General features: G+C 47.3%; 1 protein-coding gene across 4 annotated transcripts in view; it reads left to right on the forward strand.

The window, feature by feature from the left end:
* The window catches only part of ATP8A1 (ATPase phospholipid transporting 8A1), a 473,872-nt gene that overhangs the window by 228,425 nt on the left and 222,929 nt on the right, over window positions 1-22,518 (forward strand). For all 4 annotated transcript variants that reach the window (XM_082272128.1, XM_082272127.1, XM_082272129.1 and 1 more), the window contains 2 exons: window positions 2,179-2,248; window positions 8,616-8,743. In XM_082272128.1, the coding sequence (XP_082128254.1) occupies window positions 2,179-2,248; window positions 8,616-8,743 (198 nt within the window). The remainder of the gene's footprint in view (window positions 1-2,178; window positions 2,249-8,615; window positions 8,744-22,518) is intronic.

Raw genomic sequence — 22,518 nt, forward strand, 5'->3', positions numbered from 1 at the left:
TTTGGCAAACTCCAGGTGGGCGGTCATGTGCCTTTTACTGAGAAGTGGCTCCTGTCTGGCCACTCTACCATACAGGCCTGATTGGTGGAGAGCTGCAGAGATGTTTGTTCTTCTGGATGGTTCTCCTCTCTTTATAGAGAAACACTGGAGCTCTTTTAGAGTGACAATCCGCTTGGTCAACTCCCCGACTAAGACCAGTTTCCCCTGATCGCTCAGTTTGGCCAAGTGGCCTGCTCTAGAAAAAGTCCTGGTGGTTCCAAGCTTCTTCCATTTACGGATGATGGAGGTCACTGTGCTCTTTGGGACCTTCAGTGCTGCAGACCTTTTTCTGTACCCTTCCTCAGAGCTGTGCCTTGATACAATCCTGTCTCGGAGGTCTACAGACAATTCCTTGGACTTCATGGCTTGGTTTGTGCTCTGACATGCACTGTTGACTGTGGGACCTTATATAGACAGATGCGTGACTTTCCAAATCATGTCCAATCAACTAAATTTACCACAGGTGGACTCCCAAGTTGTAGAAACATCTCAAGGATTACCAATGCAAACAGGTTGCCCCTGAGCTCAATGTTTAAAGTCAGGGCAAAGGATGTGAATACTTATGTACGTGTGATTTTTTTTTTTATTTTTAATACATTTTTTTTAAAGAATGCAAACCAACATCTTTTATGTTGTCATTATGGGGTATGGTTTGTAGAATTTTGAAGAAAATAACAAATTTAATCCATTTCGGGATAAGGCTGTAATATAACAAAATGTGGAAAAAGGGAAGTGCTGTGAATACTTTCCGGATGCACCGAATGTGAGCATAGCCAAAATAATTGTGTGTGGCTACTTTAGGTCAGCTGAGAAGGTCTGAATCAGGAAAAGAAAAATGATTGTCAGAAACGTTCTTTTCTACATTTAAGCCATATTGATCACCTTGTCTTCTACTGACTTCTGCTGATCCAAAGCCAAGATGGACACAGATAACAAACTATTCTGATTGGTTTAGGAGATGACCTATTTTATAGATCAGCCTTTCGGCTTCAGAAACAAAGATTATTCCAACATTAGAGAACCCAAAGCTTGCCTTTAGAAACTATAGAAACATTGTTATTTAAAACCCAATTCTTACCTAATTTTATGGGTTGGTCATATGAAATCATTTATTACCCCAAACTTTAGAGTACAAAGACATACAAAACTGGATGTCTATTCAAATGTACAGTAGAATACATGGTCTAAAACTGAACCAGAGCCTTGGTGTAGGTAATGTAGAGGATCCCTTGCACACAATGCCAAGATTACGTTCACATCCATAGCATGTTGCCCGAAAATACATTTTAGTTAATGGCACTTCATATTTGCATGGCTCTGCACTTGTCCAGGATCTGGTATTTGGCTTCTACTATTCCTCACTGCTTCTTATTTTCTGTTTTTCGCTAACCTTTCGAGTTTTTTTTTGTGTGAAATTGACTGAATATTACTTTGCTGCACATTTGGTTAACATAACAAGTAAAAATGTGCATAAGTGATTGGGAAAAGGTTTTTTTTGGCATGAATAGCTTTATTTAGGAGTGCATGCTGCTAACAAAGAGAAAAGGTTTATTTGAATGCACTATAACTCAATGCATGGTGACTGTGCTCCAGCGTTGAACGTTAATTCGATAATTTTGCTGCATTTACCCCCAAATTCTTATGCATTAAGACCTTAAAACATAAGTATACAATGGTGTGGTCTGTTAAGTTCCTAAAGCCACTCTAGATATTTTATCTGATTTTGATTCCTTAAAATGATAAAACAAATAATCAAACCTTACTTGTTTTCGTTATCCTTGAATTTTTTTTTTTTTTATATCCAGTTTTCTGCACTGTTTAGGGTAGGGATCCTCAAACTATGGCCCTCCAGCTGATGCAGAACTACACATCCCATGAGACATTGTAAAACTGACATTCATAGACATGACTAGGCATGATGGGAATTGTAGTTCCTGAACAACTGGAGGGCCATAGTTTGAAGACCCCTGGTTTAGGGTTTACATGATGCACTTTTTTTTTTTAAACACTGAAAATGTAAAATAATATTTTAATATACAGTGTGGTTGACTTATTTAGTTTTGCTACCTACAGTTTGTATGTTGTGTGTTTTTCTTGCCATGTACTAATTGTATTCTGTGCTTGCTTCTTCCTCCATAGTGAGCCTCAAGCCATGTGCTACATTGAAACCTCTAATTTAGACGGGGAGACTAACCTCAAGATCCGTCAGGTAAGTAAAATTTTGCCACATATCCCTTTAAAAATACATTTTATTCAGGCAAAAATAATCAGTTTGCATATTTCTGTTTTGGGTAGATGTTTAGTGGTAGTGACCCATTGGCGATTTATATCTCACAGGTACTACAATGAGTTTGCTGATTGTAGCCATTAGGATATACACAAATCAGGCATAACTTTGACTACCCACCTAATATTGAGTAGGTCCCCCTTTTGCAATCATAACAGCCCTGACTCATTGAGGCCAGAAAAAGTACATTTTGTTCCCAAGTTAGAAACAGTTGTGACTGTTTCTCAGCATGTCATACTTCAGGTATGAACAAGGAAGAAAAAAACTGTTCTCCCATTATGCAGTAGGAACTGTACTCTATCTGACCACACACTTTACAATCTCCTTTAGATTTACTAACCGCTATGTAGTATGAAATCCTGACTGGTTAGATATACTTTTTTAGCTAGCCCCTGGCAATACAAGGTTGTTGGTAAATCTTAAGGAAACTGTGAAGAGGTTGCACAATGTGGTGTTGTGTGTGACCACTTTGAGTTTAGAAGTCCATCTGCAGTGAGGGTGTGACCAACACAGTGTCAGGACTACAGAATAGCTGCTCTGACCTTTCCGAGAAAGGGAAAAAATGAATTTGTTGCATTTAATTTTCTCACTAGTTTTTCAATCTAGCAGCCAGGCTGTGCTCTCTACTGCTTTATTCTGCAAACTATACTGACTAAGGCCCCTTTCACACAGGCGGACCGTTCAGATCAGCCAAATAAACGGACAGGCGGATCTGAACGGTCCCCCCATGCATCTCTATGGGGCATCGGATTTCAGCGGAGACATGTCCGCTGACACCCGATCCGATCCGTCAAATCAGGACTGATGGAAACCCTATTTTCTCGATCGCTCATTGACAGACGTAGTCCTCGGTGATACAGCACCTTCGGGTTATGTTGCCTCCACAGGAGCAGGACTAGACAGGAAATAAAAATGCTCTGGCCACACCCTAGGGGCAGTCCCAGAGGGTATATCCTCTCTCTCTCCGCCACAGCAAATCAGTTTTTTTCTGTCTAGTCAGGAGTAAGGACCTAGATACCTTGCTGGGATCTTCGGTCCTGGCAAGATTTTTTTCTTAAAAAGATTTTTTAGACAGCTTTTTTTCTCCAGTATTCCTGTGAGATCTTCAAGCAAGAAAGCTGAACTGGGCGACGGGCTGGATGTTGAGATCCGGTGGTCACCCCAGTTCAGCCTACGAGCGCGTGCAGGCCATAGCTCCGCGCTGGGTCGGCCGCGACATAGTCCCACTGGGGGACTGACCCCGCGAGTTAAACGTCTCGCTGAAACGCCAAGGACCATGAGTCACGGCGTCCGTATTGGTCGACAGCCCTCCCGCTCCGGTGGAGAGGGGTACTGTCAGGAGTTGGTGCCCGCCTGGTTCCGGTATGGTCAGTAGTATGTTCCCCCTTTTCCCTTGACGGGTCTTGTGGTGAACGCGGGCCCCTCTCTGTATGGTAAGATAGAGTCCCCCTCTATCCTATAACATGGCACAGATCCCCCTACTTTGAGTGTGATTTTATGTGCAAAAAGCCAGGAGGCTTGGTTTGGGAGCTAACAATCTAATTGTATACATGTTAAAGATTGTAATCAGTGGCAGTCTGGGAATCTTACTGTGATAATAATAAGTACCTACCAGTCAGAAGCCACGGACATGTAGACTCCTAGTCAAGTCTCCAGCTATAGCAGGCCTTCGGAACGGCCATGCGGTCCGCCAGGGCCGGTACCGCCAATCACGCCAAATCCCCATGCAGAGAGGTGTTGTGTGCTCTGCAGCACACCGCTATTCGGTACAGGCCGCCGCCATTTTTTTTGCTGGATCGCACGAGCCGCCATTTTGGCGTAGCCTCGTGTCTCCAGCATGGGGGCGGCCATGTTTGAGGTGATCCAAACACCTCGTGGAGCTAGGGGAGGCGCCGGAAGGCGTGCAGAGGGGCGGAGCCGCCTCCTTTCTTCCTGGGCAGCCAGCCAAAAGACTTCCTGTTTGTGAAGACAGCGCTGTAACCTGTTGCAGTTAAACTCTGAGCATCAAGTGGTGAGCCTGGGGGTCTATCTCTCTCTCGATCGATAGGGATCCCTAGCAGGTAACACTAAGGGGCTTTTGTGGCGCTGGGGGTCTGAAAAAAAAAAAAAAAAGTTTTTTTTATTTTTAATTGAAGTGTATTATCCGGGAAGTTACTGGAATAATCATGGACCCTGCCACACTAATTCCCCCACCTGTTTCCCTCGAGGGGGCCACGGGACCCGCCGGTGCACAGAGTATGGATGCATTTACAGCAGTTTTGGAGTCTTTGGTGGCTCGGGTGGAGGCAGCCTGTCAGGGACGGGGGTCAAGGAAGCGACCCCCGCCTACCCCTATATTATCTGACACCTCTGACTCAGATTCAGAGATGGCCACTGCAGCTGCAGGTCCCTCTGCAAGGGCTGTTACCTCAGGTAAAGCTCCCTCAGACAGTGAGGAGGACGTTCCTTCTCCCGCTATAATTCAGGAAGAAGCATTGGTGGACGCACTAGTTGTGGCAGTGCGGGAAACCTTAAGACTTGAGGTTTTACCGGCAGAGGCAACTGAAACAGAGATTCCCTGTGGTACTAACAAGCCCATCAAAACGGTGAAGGTTTTTCCTGTACCCAAGTGTTTTGGGAATAAAATTAAAGGAGAATGGGAGCATTCTAAGCGTACCTTTACGATTTCCAAGCGTATTGCTAGACGCTATCCATTTGAGGAATCCTTCATTAAGAAATGGACGGTACCACCAGTGGTGGATCCACCTATTTCCAGGCTGAATAAAGCCACGGTTATCCCAGTGGAGGACACTTCGTCCTTTAAGGATCCGGTGGATCGGAAGATGGAAGCAGAGTCCCGCACTATCTTCTCTCTGATAGGGTCAGCATTTAGACCAGTAATTGTTATTGGTCTAGTTTCCCAGACACTTACGGAATGGGCAAGATTGGTACGCCAAGACCTTAGGGGATAAGATATTCCCCAGGAAACATCTGATTTGATGGAACAGATTATATAAGGGCTACAGTTTATCTGTGACGCAGCCTTGGACACTACTCCCCTATTAGGGCATGCATCTATGTCAGCGGTAATCCTCAGACGTGTGCTGTGGTTAAAATGCTGGTCAGCTGACCTAGGTTCCAAAAAGACCTTGACGAATCTCCCTTTTCAGGGGAATCGTCTATTTGGGGCCACCCTAGATGAAATTATTAAGGATGCCACTGGGGGCAAGAGCACTTTCTTGCCACAGGCTGCTAAAGCTAAGGGACCTCGCAACAAGCGAGGACCTTTCTTTACCGCCCATAAAGGGTTCGTACGCCCGGCTGGAACTAGCGGGAAAGGCAAGACTCCTCCAGGAGGGTTCAAAAAAGGCTGGTCGGACAAACAGAGGACCGACTCAGCCAAACCCGAAGCAAAGGATTACACAGCCTGAAGGTGCGCCCCCACCCGGGTTAAGGGTGGGGGGACGTTTTCACCGGTATTCAGGACATTAGATCGGGCATCGACTACTACTACCGGTGCGATTCTTCCCTTCCAACATTTAAGTACTACAGAGAGCGGTAGTCACCGTTCCCTGAATAGATCTTTTCCTTTACCTTTTCCTAAGATTAGTCTCTATTCCCCACAGGAATCGGATCTGGTTGACCAGACAGACCAAGAAGCCTCTAGCCGGGTGACTTCGGTCCCTGAGGTTCAACCAGAAAAGATCACCCTTCCTGATAGGAATCGGGTATCTGATAAATGTGTGGGAACAGAAAATGACCAGACTTTCTCGGATGCTCGGGGCCAGATAGCTCTAGGGATGCCTGGTTCAGATCCAGTCAGCGCCAGTGGTCCTAGAAATTCTAGGCTGGCCTCGTCAAGCCGGCCTGGCCGACTTGGACATGCTAGTCGCAGACGTTCCGTGGGAACTTCGTCTCAGGGAATGTCTGTGGTCTCAAGGACCAATTTACCATCGTGCTTTACAGTCGCTGGTTTTAATGGCCTGGCCATTGAGACCCAAGTACTGAAGGACAGAGGGTTGTCAGCTTCAGTCATTCCTACCCTTATTAAAGCAAGGAAAGCGACTTCCAGCAAGGTCTATTATCACACATGGAAGACTTATATTGCGTGGTGCGAATCTTTAGGATTTCCTCCACGTACCTATTCGGTGACTCGAATATTGGCCTTTTTTGCAAAAAGGGGTTGAGCAGAAACTAGCCTTGAGCACCATCAAGGGTCAAGTTTCAGCATTAGCAATCTTCTTTCAGAAACCTTTAGCTACCAAGTCCTTGGTGCGGAATTTCATCCAGGGGGTGCGGCACCTGGCTCCACCAGTCCGCGCGCCCTTACCGCCCTGGTATCTTAATTTAGTTTTGTTGGTTCTACAGAAACCTCCCTTTGAAAACATCAGGGAGATTCCCTTGCTTACTTTATCCCAGAAGGTGGCCTTCTTGGTGGCTATCACTTCTGCTCGCAGGGTGTCAGAACTGGCTGCATTATCATGCCAGTCCCCATACCTAGTGATTCATAGGGATAAGGTAGTACTTCATCCTAAGCCATCCTTTCTTCCTAAGGTGGTTTCAGATTTTCATCTGAATGAAGATATTGTACTACCTTCCTTGTGTCCTCAGCCCAATCATCATCGGGAACATGCGTTGCATTCCTTGGATGTGGTTCGGGCAATCAGGGTATACCTGAAAGCTACGGAATCATTCCGTAAGACGGATTCACTTTTTGTGATCACGGATGGCCCCAGAAAGGGGTTGCCTGCATCTGCCGCGACCATTGCCAAATGGATTAGACAGACAGTGGTACAGGCTTATTCTATTCAGGCTTATTCTATTAAGGGTCAGAGTCCTCCGTTCCCTTTTAGGGCGCACTCCACTCGAGCGCTCAGTACTTCCTGGGCCTTTCGCCATCAGGCGTCAGTGGTCCAGGTATGTAAGGCGGCCACCTGGTCGTCGGTACATACCTTTACAAAATTCTATAAAATTGATGTGATGGCATCGGCGGATGCCTCATTTGGCCGCAAGGTTTTGCAGGCCGCAATTTGAGGAGACCGGTGGTCTACCTCGAGGGTTTTTTTCTGTTTGAAAAATTTCTTTTTGTTGAGTCTCATCATTAAGGATGAGCATTGTAAACTTCTAGTTGGCACCGGTTGGGCCTTCTAGATTGGGATTTGATTTCCATTTTCCCACCCCTCATTTGTGATACTGCTCTGGGACTTCCCGAAGGTGCTGTATCACCGAGGACTACGTCTGTCAATGAGCGATAGAGAAAAATGGATTTTTGTAAAATCTTACCGTAAAATCCTTTTCTCTTAGCTCATTGACAGACGTAGTCCCCGCCCCTCTGTTTTTGAGTTGGGTTGGGTTAAATTCGCTAAGCACTGCTTTTGTGACATAACTGATTTGCTGTGGCGGAGAGAGAGAGGATATACACTCTGGGACTGCCCCTAGGGTGTGGCCAGAGCATTTTTATTTCCTGTCTAGTCCTGCTCCTGTGGAGGCAACATAACCCGAAGGGGCTGTATCACCGAGGACTACGTCTGTCAATGAGCTAAGAGAAAAGGATTTTACGGTAAGATTTTACAAAAATCCATTTTTCCATCCGTCCAGCGGATCGGATGGGATCAGATGAGAACAGACCGACGGTCCGTTCCCATCCGATTCCCCCATGGAGATCTATGGGGCTGTGACAGCTGTGTCTCCGCACACAGTGCGGAGAACAGCTGTCATTCTCCTGCTCAGCGGGGGATCGGCAGATCGATCCCCCGCTGAGAAAAGCGGGAGTCTGTTTGACGGACTTACTGTGTGAAAGGAGCCAAAGGCCCCTTTCACACAGGCGGACCGTTCAGATCCGCCTGTCCGTTTTTTTGGCGGATCTGAACGGTCCCCCCATGCATTCCTATGGGGCATCGGATGTCAGCGGAGACATGTCCGCTGACACCCGATCCGATCCGTCAAATCTGGACGGATGGAAACCCTATTTTCCATCCGTCCATCGGATGGGATCGGATGAGAACGGACCGACGGTCCGTTCCCATCCTATTTCCCCCATAGAGATGCATGGGGAACTGACAGCTGTGTCTCCGCACACAGCGCAGAGACACAGCTGTCATCCTCCTGCTCAGCGGGGGATCGGCGGCTCGATCCACCGCTGAGAAAAACGAAATCCGTCCGGCGGACGGATAGTGTGAAAGGAGCCTAAGGAGACTTCTGTGACAGCTGAACACATTTCTCAATTAGCTAATCCTCTTCTAAGGACAATTGGACAGAAATTGTTCTTTGAATAAACTATTTGACTTTCTTCATAATATTCTTTCTTCAGGGTCTGTCACTGACTGCAGAAATGAAGGACATTGACAAACTGATGAGTTTGTCTGGAAAAATTGAGTGTGAAAGTCCAAACAGACATCTTTATGATTTTAATGGAAACCTCCGACTGGATGGACACGGGTTTGTATTTAAACTTGTTGATAACCTAACAAGAATCCTAGTTCTATGTGTGTGTATATATGAATATATTACTTTTTAATATGTTTATAAAAAATATAGGGATTAAGTCTGGGAAAAGTACAACTTCAGTCTTTGCAGATGACACCAAGCTATGTAGTGGAATATCATCCTTACAGGATATCTCCAATTTACAAGTGGACCTCAATGTTTAAATATGCACTGCACTGTGTAAATATGCAAATGAGGTTTCATGTTGATAAATGTGAAGTTATGCACTTGGGGGCTAAGAATATGCATGCGTCATCATACATACTAGGAGGGGTACAACAGAGGGAATCAATGATGAAGGATCTGGGTGTTCTGGTAGATTCAGTGGCAACTCTAGGAACAATATACGGGGGGGGGGGCACAAATACAAGAGTAATGCAGTATGCAATGATACCTTTTTTATGTACTAACCTAACACTTAAAAGACCAGCTTTCAAGAGTTTTCTTTTCTTCCTCAGGTATTGCTTCATGCCTGAGAGGAAAACTTTTAAAAGCTGTTCTTTATAGTTTAACGCAATTTCAGCAAACTGTTTATGCTGTAATAGCCCAAAGTATTGGTGCCAGTTTACGCAATGATAACCCCTAATTTTGGCGCCAGTTTACACAGTAATAACCCCTAGTATTGGTGCCAGTTTATGCAGTAATAACCCCTAGTATTGGTGCCAGTTTGCACAGTAATAAAGCCTAGTATTGATGCCAGTTTGCACAGTAATAAAGCCTAGTATTGATGCCAGTTTATGCAGTAATAAAGCCTAGTATTGATGCCAGTTTACGCAGTAATAACCCCTAGTATTGGTGCCAGTTTACGCAGTAATAACCTCTAGTATTGGTGCCAGTTTACACAGTAACAACCCCTAGTATTGGTGCCAGTTTATGCAGTAAGAACCCACTAGTATTGGTGCCAGTTTACGCAGTAATAAAGCCTAGTATTGATGCTAGTTTACGCAGTAATAAAGCCAAGTATTGATGCTGTTTTACTCAGTACTAAAGCCTAGTATTGATGCCAGTTCACACAGTAATAAAGCCTTGTATTGGTGCCAGTTTACGCAGTAATTGCCCCTAGTATTGGTGCCAATTTACGCAGTAATTGCCCCTAGTATTGGTGCCAATTTATGCCGTAATAGCCCCTGGTGTTTGGGCCAGTTTACACAGTATTAAAGCCTAGTATTGGTGCCAGTTTACGCGGTAATATCCCCTAGTATTTGTGCCAGTTTATGCAGTAATAACCCCTAGTATTGGTGCCCGTTTATGCAGTAATAACCCCTAGTATTGGTGCCGGTTTATGCAGTAATAACCCCTAGTATTGGTGCCAGTTTGTGCAGCAAAAAAGCCTAGTATTGGTGCCAGTTTACACAGTAATATAGGATAGTATTGGTGCCAGTTTACGCAGTAATAAAGCCTAGTATTGGTTCCAGTTTATGCAGTAAAAAAGGCTTAGTATTGGTGCCAGTCTACACAGTAATAAAGCCTGGGATTGGTGCCAAATTACACAGTAATAAAGCCTACTATTGATGCCATGCTCTCAGCATGCAGGAGGTAGGGAAGAATAGTGAGACCTGCCAACCACAGTGATGAAAGTGTTAAGGCCAGCCGCGACAGGCGGTCTTAACACTTTTATCAACTTCATGGGAGATCTTTGATTTCCCCGCGGGTCTCCTGATGCGCTATAGTACAGCGCACCTCTCCATCTGGTACTTCTTCCCTCCGCTAAACACCGTGGGGAAGGCTGCTACAGCACACCTCTCCATCTGAGACTCATGCCCCTACAGCAGGGATGCCCAACCTTTTGAGGAGCGAGGGCCACTTTAGCGACTTGGTAACCGGTTGCGGGCCACAATGAGCAAAGCGGGCAGATCACAGGTTGGTGTCCACTCGGCATATGCAGACACAGCCTGCTGTACTCTATGGGCTCTCCAATCCACCCAGACAGACCCAATGCACATAACAGGATGCTAACATTTATAGGTTAGTAAGTTGATCCAGGGAATATCCGATTGCCTGTTGGATCAGGAAGGATTTTTTTCCCCTGCTGGAACGAATTGAATCATGCTTTATTGGGGTTTTTTGCCTTCTTCTGGACCAACTGTGGGTATAGGATTGTAAATATGGAGATTTTCTATTTGTGTTTTTTTTTTTTTTATGTTTGTTGAGCTGGATGGATTTTTTTCAACATGATATAACTATGTAATCATGAAAGAATCATTTGGTTTAGTGGTTTTGGATTTCAAGCAAAAGGTATACATGCTAAAACCCAGAACTCCGTTTATTTTCCTGTCATATTACATCACACCTCTAAGTTGGCTTTCTGAGCTTTTGCTCCAGCACGCTCCTCTAGAGTGATGCCTGTCCAAGAAGACAGCTGATTTACTGCTCTGATAACCTGTATCAAAGGCATAAGCACCAGAAACCCCCAAATTAGCTGCTCTGGTACATAATTCTGTATAAAGTATTATATTGGATTGTCAAAAACAATTGTTTGTATGCTGTGATCGTAGAACTCATTGAATAGATTATATATACTGTTTTTTGAAGGTTTGTGACAGAATAGATCCTGTTGGATCTCTGGTGCTTCGGGAGTTTAAACTGTCCATCACCAGGCTACTCGAATTACAAAGTTCTCAGTATATCAACCGCTTTGTACAACTGCAGTGCACCTTGCAAGGTTTCTCCACCATATGTCACTCCTTGCTCTGCTCACTTTCAGTCTCTTGTATCTTTAAGCTTGCCCAATCCTTCGTATATATCATCTCCTTGAACTTTTCAATCGAGATAGCACATCTATGCTAGTGCTAGGAATAATCCTGGTATCTGACTTCTCCTTTCACTCTCACACCAATCCACACCCACTATCCAAATCTTTCCACCTTTACCTCTGTACCCTTCTTTCTATGATGACTAGTCTATAGTGCGATTCATCCATCTTATTAACCGTTCAGTGCCAGTCACCTCTTTGCCAATCCCTGCACTGGTCTTCCGCTCACCCAGTGAATACAAATTAAAATATACCACCATGCAATACCATCCACCAGTCTGTCACCAACCTTGTCTCAAAATATCATTCACACTCTCCGCTCTCCTCTTTCCAAAACCTCTGGCTTTATAGCTTCCTAATCACCTCCTCCCATTCTCACTCCCAGGATTTCTTTAGAGCCTCTTCATCCTCTGGGACTCCCTACCCCAATCAGACTATCTCCTACTCCATCTGCCTTTAAGGCTCGTACACACTAAAAGAAAACCGGGTGGGAATTTTTTTTCAAAGAACTTTCGTATGATTTTCGTATAGTGTTTAGACAACTTTCGACAACCGATTCCGACTTTTTGTATAAAAATTCCCGAAGGAACAAACTTCAAAATTTTTTTCGTACAGGAACATAATGAACAATTTTCATTCAATCTGTACCGTTTTTCGTACAAGAAAAATCTGAAAAGACTGTGCATGATCAGAAACAATAAACAGAAAAGGCCTTTGTCGTACGAGAATCTTTGTACGAATTTTCGTTCATTGGTTTTGATTTGCTGTGAAACATCAAGGAAAATTGGATGATTGTTTGCCCGGTTTTCTTATAGTGTGTACCCCACTTTAGGCAATCACTGAAACCCCTCCCTTCATGGAAGCCTATCCGGCCTCCATCTAATAAACTGTACTTTTACTTTCTACACGGTTACTACCTTTTCTATGCCATGCCCCTCCCTTTTAGATTGTAAGCTCCCCTTTGAGCCCTGTTGGATTGTATTGTAACTGTACGGTCTTTATCGGTGAAAACTATTATCACTATATATATATATATATATATATATATATATATATATATATATATATATATCCAGTATAATAGTCCTTCACTATATGGCAACAGTAACAACTCCATCTGATCTCGCCCCAACTTCATTCTATTGTTTGCCTGTTCTTTTCTCTGCTACATGTGCTTTCTCCCTGCTCTTTGCCCCATCAGCCACATATCGGTTTTTCTATTCCTTGCCTCTCTCACTGCTACAACTGTTATAATGTATCTGAAAAGTCATTTCATGCTCATAGTGGGCCCATTGCCTAGCCCAAACATATTCATTGTGAACTGTATTCTGTCCTTTTGTACAGCGTGCTTGTTGAGGTATCTAATAATAAATCAGAATGCTTGTGATGAGAGAGAGGTTCCACTTTGCTTCACTTTCTATAAAGCCATACATTATGTCAGTGACGGGTACACTTTATTCAAATTTTATATTCTATACCTTTGGCAAGGCCATACCAATGATATGTAATAAGGCAGCTTACATGCTCATCCCTCTCCATGGTATCAGAGAGGCCTTCCTAATCCAGAGTGTTATGATGGAGTATTGAATTTCACGCCTGTGATAAAACAAATGAAGCACTGTGTCTTGTAAAGGTCAGCATGCCCAGGATATGAAGAGAAAATATTGCATTTCACCAAATCCTCACACAGTCAAATATCCGCTACACTGGAGGTCATGTTAATGTAGAATTTTTCATTTAGTATGCCCAGAATATGAAGATAAATTATTTTAGGTCTCCTTATCCTCATACAGACCAATATCGGAAGATCATTGTAATTCAGAATTTGCCATACATGCTTTAAAAGGTAACTCCACTTTTGTGGGGTAAAAAATCGGCAAATAAAGAAAAAACTATATAGCGTATACAATTGCGACACAAATCATTATGTAATTGAATATTATTTAAAATGACCTTTCCTTTTTAATCTGTAGTTGTTGTAATTATCTGAAAATGCAATGCAGTATGAAAACCTGGAGGTGTTCTGTACACAGAATGTATACTGACCACACCCCAGAAACATCATTTCCTGCTTGTGTGATTGGCTCACCAACATTTCCCAGAAGTCTGCCTAAGATACAAGTCAGATTTCTGGCATCCCCTGCAACAAAACTCAATTTTTGGTGAGATACTCCCAATAGGAACACGTCTAAAGGGATGTAGGCCCAGCAGATTTCCTCATTAGAGCCCTGCAGCTGCCACACCTGATAATTATGAAACCACTCCCATTTGACCCACTCAGCACAGAGGAACTAATGATTTCTCTTACGTCCTCCGACAGTCGCCGCCTCTTCATATTCGTCACATATGGGGTATTAGACTTTGCTCCGGAGGAGTAGCTAGGCAACAGAATATGTTAACATTAAAGCTTTTAACATATCCCACCCTCAAGGGGTGGTCCCCTCAGTCAATACCCTCCTACTTCCTGCAACCATATCTCAGTTTTAATGTCTAGCTTGTCAGGAGTGGCTGGCTCTCTCTGTGCTGGGGCTTTGTGCCCCAGACTCTTTCTTCTTTTTTGATTTTTTGTTTGAGTTTTCTCTCTACCTTTACTTAGCTGTTCTTTTTGTCAGCTTTAGTTAGTTCTTCGGATGAAGAGGATCATGCGGGCTGGGTCTCGGGCTGATCCCCCTGGTCGCAGGTCGTGGGTCAGTGGCTTCCCAGCCTGCCATCGAGCGTTCAGCCAGGTAACGCTCCTGGCACAGTGAACGACCCATCCCTGTTCGGTGCAGGGATGATTGGTGAGGTGGCTACCTCACTGGACGCTGTGCGGTTTCTTAACCCCCATTCTGTGCGTCTTGTATGCGACTCTCCCTGCCTCATGTGCAGCGGCTTGTTCGCCTGTGCGGGTCCCCCACGCCACCGTGAGGTAAGTGTATTTATGTGGGGACCTGTCTGTCTGGGGGGGTGTCAGTCTGGGACTGTGTAACCTGCCTCTATTCACACTGTTTGTCTCCCTATCTCTCGGCTGCATGCTGTGGGCTGCAAGGGGGGGGGAGCTGTGTGACACTGTGTGTGTCAGCCTTGTCAGTGTGAGAAGCTGTGTGCTGTGGGGCATGTTTTGTGGCATATTTGGGCATTATACAGCGATCTCTGCGGCGATCTGACATGTTTTTTTATATACAGACATGCGTGCATTACTGTACTGTGGAGCGGCGGTTTCGGCGCCAAACGGCGCCATTTTGCCTACACTCGCTCCGGCCGCATGTTCTACATGCATGGCGGCCATTTTCTTGTAGCCTCCCATAGGCTTTCATAGAGCGCCCTGGCAGCATCACTTCCTCTTCTCCGGGAACACCGATCGAGGCAGCAGCAGCGGCGAGGGTCTCCTCAGGTTATATCCTTCCTATCCATTGCCTGTGTCAGTTTTATTGTCCCTGTGGGGGTCTCATTGTGCTTGTGTGTGGTGCGGTGGGCTGCGCTCGCCGCGCGTGTTAAAGGGGCAGTTAACCCTTTATTTTCCGGCATTTGTTATAGGGGCAATGGATTCTCAGGAGGGCAAATTTCCTACCGCCTTGGTGGAAAGCCAGGGGACCGCTGTTTCCCCCCCAGGGGGGGATTTAGCCACTATTGTGGCTGGCCTTGCTGCTCAGGTGCAGATGCTGGTGGCTGCTCAATCTACTAAAAGACCCAGAGTTGCTCTTTCCTCTGATTCTGAGGGTGAAGGTGATGGGGTTGTTATGGCGGGGGCCTCCTTATCGGGGTCCCGCTCCTCCCTGGATCTAGTGGGGTCCGAGGTGGAGGCTGAAGTTGAAGGGGTTGATAATTCTCCCCCTGACTCGCCTGAAGAGCTTGCAATCATGGATGAATTGATTGCTTCCATAAAACAAACGCTGCGTTTGCAGGATGAAGTGTGTCCCCCCGCTGCCTTGGCGGCTTATGGGACGCAGAGAAAACGCAGGATGCCGCAGGTTTTTCCCTGCAATGATGATTTTCAGCGCGCTGTTAAGGAACAATGGCGCAATCTGCGCAAACCTTTTGCTGTACCAAGTAGGTTCAAGCTGTGTTATCCTTTCTCGCCTTCCACTGATGAAAGGTGGTGTGTGCCACCCCCAGTGGATCACGCAATTGCGGTTTTAAACAAATCCACTGCGATTCCTGCAGAGGATTCCCCTGTGTTCCGTGATGCCACGGATAGGAGATTGGAGTCTCTTGCCCGTCATACTTATTCTGTTACGGGTTCTATGCTTAAGGCTCTGTTTGCCTCTCTCATGGCGGCCCAGGCGGTCGCAAGTTGGACGCAGATGCTTAGGCGCGTCCTAGTGGCCGATTCGGCCTCGCCGGCGACCCTGGATATGGTGGATCAAATCCACCAGGGTGTCATGTATCTGTGTGATGCAGACTTGGACCTAGTCCCGTTGGCTGCACGTGTGCACAGCGTGGCGGTGTTGTCTCGCCGCCTGGTTTGGTTGAAATGTTGGTCGGTGGACCAGTCTTCACGTAAGACCTTAGCCAATCTGCCTTATGATGGGTCTCGCCTTTTTGGGGAGTCCTTGGATGTGTTGATTAAGGGGATCACCGGAGGTAAGAGCACTCTCTTGCCCCATTTCCCCAAGGCTAAGGGGGCTTCTGGGAAGAAGCATGCTAATTTTCGGCCCCCTCAGGGGTCCTTTCGTGCCTTTCGGTCGCACTACAAGGGCAAACCGTTCAAAGGTCAAGGCTCTCAGAAGAAGCCCTGGTCTGGAAAACAGAAGTCCGGTCAATCCGGATCCGCTGCCCATAACAGTGCGGCCTGAAGGGGCGCCCTCACCCAGTTTTGGGGTGGGGGGACGCTTGCTCGGTTTTCTTCAGCCCTGGTTGGCCCGCGTGCGGGACAGATGGGTTCAGGAGATCGTTCGATCTGGTTACAAGATCGAGTTTCTCTCTCGGCCGGAGAGCAGATTTTTTCCCTCAAATCTTCAACTGTCTCCAGAGCGTTTACGGGACCTGCACCTGGCGGTGCGGGACCTGAGGGCTCAGGGAGTGGTAGTTCCGGTGCCTCATCGGGACAGATTTCGGGGGTTTTATTCCAATCTGATCACCGTGCCCAGAAAGGAGGGCAAGGTTCGTCCAATTCTGGACTTGAAGGCTCTGAACCGCTCTGTGCGGGTTCGCAAGTTCCGCATGGAATCCCTGCAGTCGGTGGTGGCTGCCCTGGTTCCGGGGGAATTCATGGCCTCCATCGATTTGAAGGATGCGTATCTTCACATCCCCATTTTCGAGGGTCACCAGAGGTACCTTCGATTTGCCATTGCGGAGGATCACTACCAGTTCGTGGCGTTGCCTTTTGGTCTCGCCTCGGCTCCGCGGGTCTTCACCAAGGTGCTTGCACCGGTTCTGGCATTATTGAGGGCCCAGGGCATTTCTGTCCTGGGGTATCTGGACGACATTCTGGTTCGGTCTGCGACCAGCCAGGGTCTGGAGAAGGACCTGTCTGTCACGATGCAAACTCTGCAGGAGTTTGGTTGGACGATAAATTTTCCAAAGTCGACACTGAGTCCGTCGGTTCGTCTTCCCTACCTGGGAATGATTCTGGACTCGGTGCAGGCGAAGGTCTTCCTGCCGGAAGACAAACTCGGAACTCTTCAGGAGGAAGTCAGGTCCCTCAGGGACGTTCCGCACTCGTCTCTGCGGACGTGCATGAGATGTCTGGGATTGATGGTCTCGGCCTTCGAGGCGATTCCCTTCGCCCAGTTTCACACGCGGGGTCTCCAAGCGGAGATCCTGTCCATGTGGGACGGGCGACCTCAATCTCTGGATCTTCAAATCTCGTTGAGTCATCGCACCAGAAGAGACCTTCTGTGGTGGCTCCAGTCCCCGATGGTGTCCGGGGGCAAGTCGTTTCGTCCTATCTCGTGGACGGTGATCACCACGGATGCCAGCCTGTCGGGCTGGGGTGGTGTTCTGGGCGTTCTGTCCGCCCAGGGAACTTGGTCGGAGGGGGAGTCTTCCCTTCCGATCAACATTCTGGAATTGCGTGCGATAAGTCTCTGTCTTCATCGCTGGACGGACCGGCTGCAGGGCTGCCCGGTTCGGGTGCAGACGGACAATGCCACGGCGGTGGCCTACATCAACCACCAAGGGGGCACCACGAGTGCCCGAGCGGCTCGAGAAGTGGCCGACATTCTGTCTTGGGCCGAGACTCATGTCCCGGCGATAACGGCGGTTCACATTCAGGGGGTGGAGAACTGGCAGGCGGACTATCTGAGTCGCCAGACCCTGGATCAGGGGGAATGGTCTCTCCACCCGGCTGTCTTCCAGATGTTGTGCGCGAAGTGGGGTCTTCCAGATGTGGACCTGTTCGCGTCTCGTCTCAACAACAAAGTGAGAAGGTTCGTGGCAAGGACGCGCGACCCTCGGGCAGACGCGTCGGACGCGTTAGTGGCCCCGTTTCATCAGTACAGGCTGATGTACGCGTTTCCACCGATTCAGTTGCTGTCCAGGTTCCTTCGCAGGTTACACTCGGAACGCAGCACGGTGATTCTTGTGGCACCGGACTGGCCTCGCCGGTCCTGGTACGCAGACCTCGTGCATCTGGCGGTCGACGCCCCGTGGCGTCTGCCTCTTCGAGACGATCTCCTGTCTCAAGGACCGATATACCATCCTGCTTTACAGTCGCTGGCTTTGACGGCCTGGCTGTTGAGACCGAGGTCCTGAAGGAGAAGGGTCTCTCCCCAGAGGTCGTTCATACTTTGATCAACGCGAGGAAGTCTTCCTCGGGGAAGGTTTATTACCGTACTTGGAAGGCCTATTTTGCCTGGTGTGAGTCCAGGGGGTTTTCACCCCGCACGTACTCGGTTTCCCGAGTGCTGTCCTTCCTTCAAATGGGTGTCGATCAGCGTTTGGCGCTGGCTACGATAAAGGGTCAGGTGTCTGCGCTGGCCGTTCTGTTTCAACGTCCCGTGGCTTCCAACTCCTTGGTTGGCACTTTTGTTCAGGGTGTGCGGCATCTGGTTCCTCCTAGGAGGGATCCTTTGCCCCCTTGGGACTTGAATCTCGTTCTGTCTGTGTTGCAACGTGCTCCTTTTGAACAGATCAGGGAGATCTCGTTGTCTATGTTGTCCAAAAAGGTCGCCTTTTTGGTGGCGATCACTTCGGCTCGCAGAGTGTCGGAGCTGGCAGCTTTGTCCTGCAAGTCTCCGTATCTGGTTGTTCATTTGGATAAGGTGGTCTTGCGATCTAATCCTTCTTTTCTTCCGAAACGAGTTTCGGAATTCCATCTTAATGAGGATATTGTCTTGCCTTCGCTGTGCGCGAAGCCTAAACATCAAAAGGAGGTGAGATTACATTCTCTGGATGTTGTTCGGGCGGTAAGGGTTTACCTTAAATCGACTGAGTCTTTTCGAAAGACGGATTCCTTGTTTGTTCTTCCAGAGGGTCCTCGGAAGGGCATGGCGGCGTCGGCCTCTACCATCGCAAAATGGATCAGGCAGACCATTGAACAGGCCTATGCTTTGCAGGGGAAGGTTCCCCCTGTGCCTGTGAAGGCGCACTCTACTAGATCTCTGAGTACGTCTTGGGCCTGTCGTTATGGGGCTTCTGTAGCCCAGGTGTGTAAGGCGGCGACTTGGTCGACCGTGCACACTTTCACAAAATTCTACAAAGTAGATGTTCAGGCATCTGCGGATTTTTCCTTTGGCCGCAAGGTTCTTAGTGCGGCGTTGCCCTAGGGTCCCTTGTGGGGACCACTGGCTGTTGGGATAAGTTTTTTATTCCCTGGTTATTTGTCTTTTCCTGGGTTGTTGCTCCTGTTGAGCACCTGTTTTTTCCTGTTGCCCAGCTGGGTTCCTTCCTTTGGTAAGGTTCCTTTCTTTGATGCGGAGACTGCGTTGCCTTTTCGGCGCGGATGCGTTTCCCACCCCTCATGTTTGCACTGCTTTGGGACGTCCCCATATGTGATGAATATGAAGAGGCGGCGACTGTCGGAGGACGTAAGAGAAAACGGAATTTTTGTAAAATCTTACCTGTAAAATTCCTTTCTCTGAGTCCTCCGACAGTCGCCGCTCCCGCCCCTCTTTTGGGGTTTGGTTGTATACTCTACTGCTATTCCACTAAAACTGAGATATGGTTGCAGGAAGTAGGAGGGTATTGACTGAGGGGACCACCCCTTGAGGGTGGGATATGTTAAAAGCTTTAATGTTAACATATTCTGTTGCCTAGCTACTCCTTCGGAGCAAAGTCTAATACCCCATATGTGACGAATATGAAGAGGCGGCGACTGTCGGAGGACTCAGAGAAAGGAATTTTACAGGTAAGATTTTACAAAAATTCCGTTTTCTTCAGACTAACAAAAGGTAGGAATCTGCAACAACGTTTGTTAAAATCCCAGCATGTTTTATTCTCAACAAAAGTGGAGTTACGCTTTAAAGATTTCAACTATATTTGGTACTTTCATTATATCTTAGCAATGTGTAAACAGATCAGGTTGATATGAATCTTATTATGAATGTGTTTACATATAAAGCTTGTTTTATGTATGTGCTGTAAAGCCTCATTGAGAGGGGCGCTGGAACATATCCTGTGTGTATGAAGCATTTGTTTTTGCGCTTGCATCTGCTCCCAGTTGTGTTCAGGCAGCCCATGAAAGGGAATGCAGATGCAGCAGCTATACGGACACAGCCACGTGTCAAATTTTGAGAGGTGTGCAGTAGGAGGTGCGCAGCCCCAAACGCAGACAGTGTGGGCTTGGGGCCGTGTACACATGCTCCTGCACGCAATACGAATCTCCTCTGACCAATTGCTGGCATTGGAATATATAAAAAGAAGTCTGATCTAAGTTGACCAAATTAGTTTGATCCCGTCCCAGTGGGAATTGGCCCATTTATAGACACTCTAGGAGCTAATCCGTCATTTTGGAAATTGTGTATGACCTGGCAAACCCTTCCTTCTCAATCTGTTACAGCTAGTACTTCAAATCAGTTTTCTATTTTGTTAATCTGTTACTTTAAAGTGGTTTTAAATCTCAGACCTCGGACATCAAATTTGTGGTACCTGCAGATCAGCTCGCGCTGTGTATAATCACAGCAGGAGCAGGCTGCCAGTGGTGCGCATGCACACCCCCCTACCCGGTAGCGTTAGATCACGTACTAGGTACCTTGCGGCAGTATATGTAAGTTATACAATTGGCTAGTGGTTAAAAAGCTTTGGCTGGCACTTGTGATAATGTACTCTCCCAACGCTTCTCAGGGTCTTTGAAATGTATAGTTTTGCTGTATAGCAGAAATATCTCATGAAGAGCTGCTGTCTGTACAGTTTTACTACTTTCTTCATAGACACAGGTGAGGTATTTAGGGGGAGATTTACTAGAACTGGTGCACACAGAATCTAGTGCAGCTGTACATAGTAACCAATCCGCTTCTAACTGCATTTTTTTTTAAATAAGCTTTGGCAAAAAGCTCTCGTTCACATTAGAGCAATTTGTCATGCGATTTGTCACCCCCTATTGCCGGCAATCACACTTTTTAAGTCGCTGCAACTCTGCCTTTGTGGTGCGACTTACATATACATCTGTGCATGAAGCCTCACAGATATCTTCCAAGTCGCACCCGAAGTTGCACTGGCATGCGGCTTTGAAATTGTGCGATTTTAAAGCCGCTGTCATTGTGAAGGAGGGCTAAAACCTAGAAGCTGATTGATTACTGGACGCTGAATGGTTACTATGCACAGCTGCACCAAATTCTGTGCGCACCAATTTTAGCAAATCTTCCCCTTAGTGGGGTTGTAAAGCAGACATAGGGCAAACCTTTCCCTGGGCGGGCAAAAAAAAAGCGGGCCTCGCCGGCTGGCAACTCGGTCCACCTCTGCCTGAAGGGACGCCCTCACCCGTTTCAGGGGTGGGGGGACGTTTGCGCGGTTTCCTCCAACCTTGGCTGCTCCGAATTCCGGACAGGTGGGTTCAGGAAATAATTCGATCAGGATACAAGATCAAATTCCTTTCACGGCCGGCGGACAAATTCTTTCACTCAAATCTGTTCACTGTGCCCAGAAAGGAGGGCAAGGTGCGTCCGATTCTGGACTTGAAAGCTCTGAACCGCTTTGTGCGCATTCGCAAGTTCCGTATGGAATCCCTCCGCTCGGTGGTGGCCTCCCTGAGCCCGGGAGAATTCCTGGCCTCTATCGACCTGAAGGATGCGTATCTGCACATCCCCATTTTTGAGGGTCATCAGCGGTACCTCCGCTTTGCTATCGCGGAGGATCACTATCAGTTTGTGGCGTTACCTTTTGGTCTCGCTTTGGCTCCAAGGGTTTTTACCAAAGTGCTGGCGCCTGTTCTGGGCCTGTTGCGGGCACAGGTCATCGCGGTCCTGGGTTATCTGGACGATCTCCTGTTAAGATCGAGTGCCAGCCAGAGTATGTTGCGCGATCTGTCAACCACGGTACAGAACTCCAGGAGTTCGGTTGGACCATCAACGTTCAGAAGTCGACCTTGTCTCCTTCGGTTCGTCTTCCATACTTGGGAATGGATCTGGACTCTGCCCAAGCAAAGGTGTTTCTACCGGAGGACAAGCTCCGGACAATGTAGAACGAGGTCAGGTCCCTCAGGGACAACGAATCCTCGTCACTCAGGACCTGTATGCGGTCTCTGGGATTGATGGTGTCAGCCTTCGAGGCGATACCGTTTGCGCAGTTTCACACGCGGTCTCTCCAAGCGGAGATACTGGCCAGATGGGACAAACTGCCTCAGTCCTTGGACCTGAGTGTGTCTGAGTCGCCAAACCAGAAGGGATCTTCTGTGGTGGCTTCAGTCTCCGACTGTGTCGGAAGGGAAATCCTTCCGGCCGTTGCTATGGACGGTGATTACATCAGATGCCAGCCTGTCAGGCTGGGGTGGCGTCCTGGGCAATCTGTCTGCCCAGGGCACTTGGTCGAAGGAGGAGTCCTCCCTTCCAATCAACATATTGGAATTGAGAGCGATCAGGCTATGCCTGATCCAGTGGGCGGCTCCCAATGCGGGAAG

Source organism: Pelophylax lessonae, assembly GCF_965119305.1.
Source record: "Pelophylax lessonae genome assembly, chromosome: 1".
Classification (NCBI taxonomy): domain Eukaryota; kingdom Metazoa; phylum Chordata; class Amphibia; order Anura; family Ranidae; genus Pelophylax; species Pelophylax lessonae.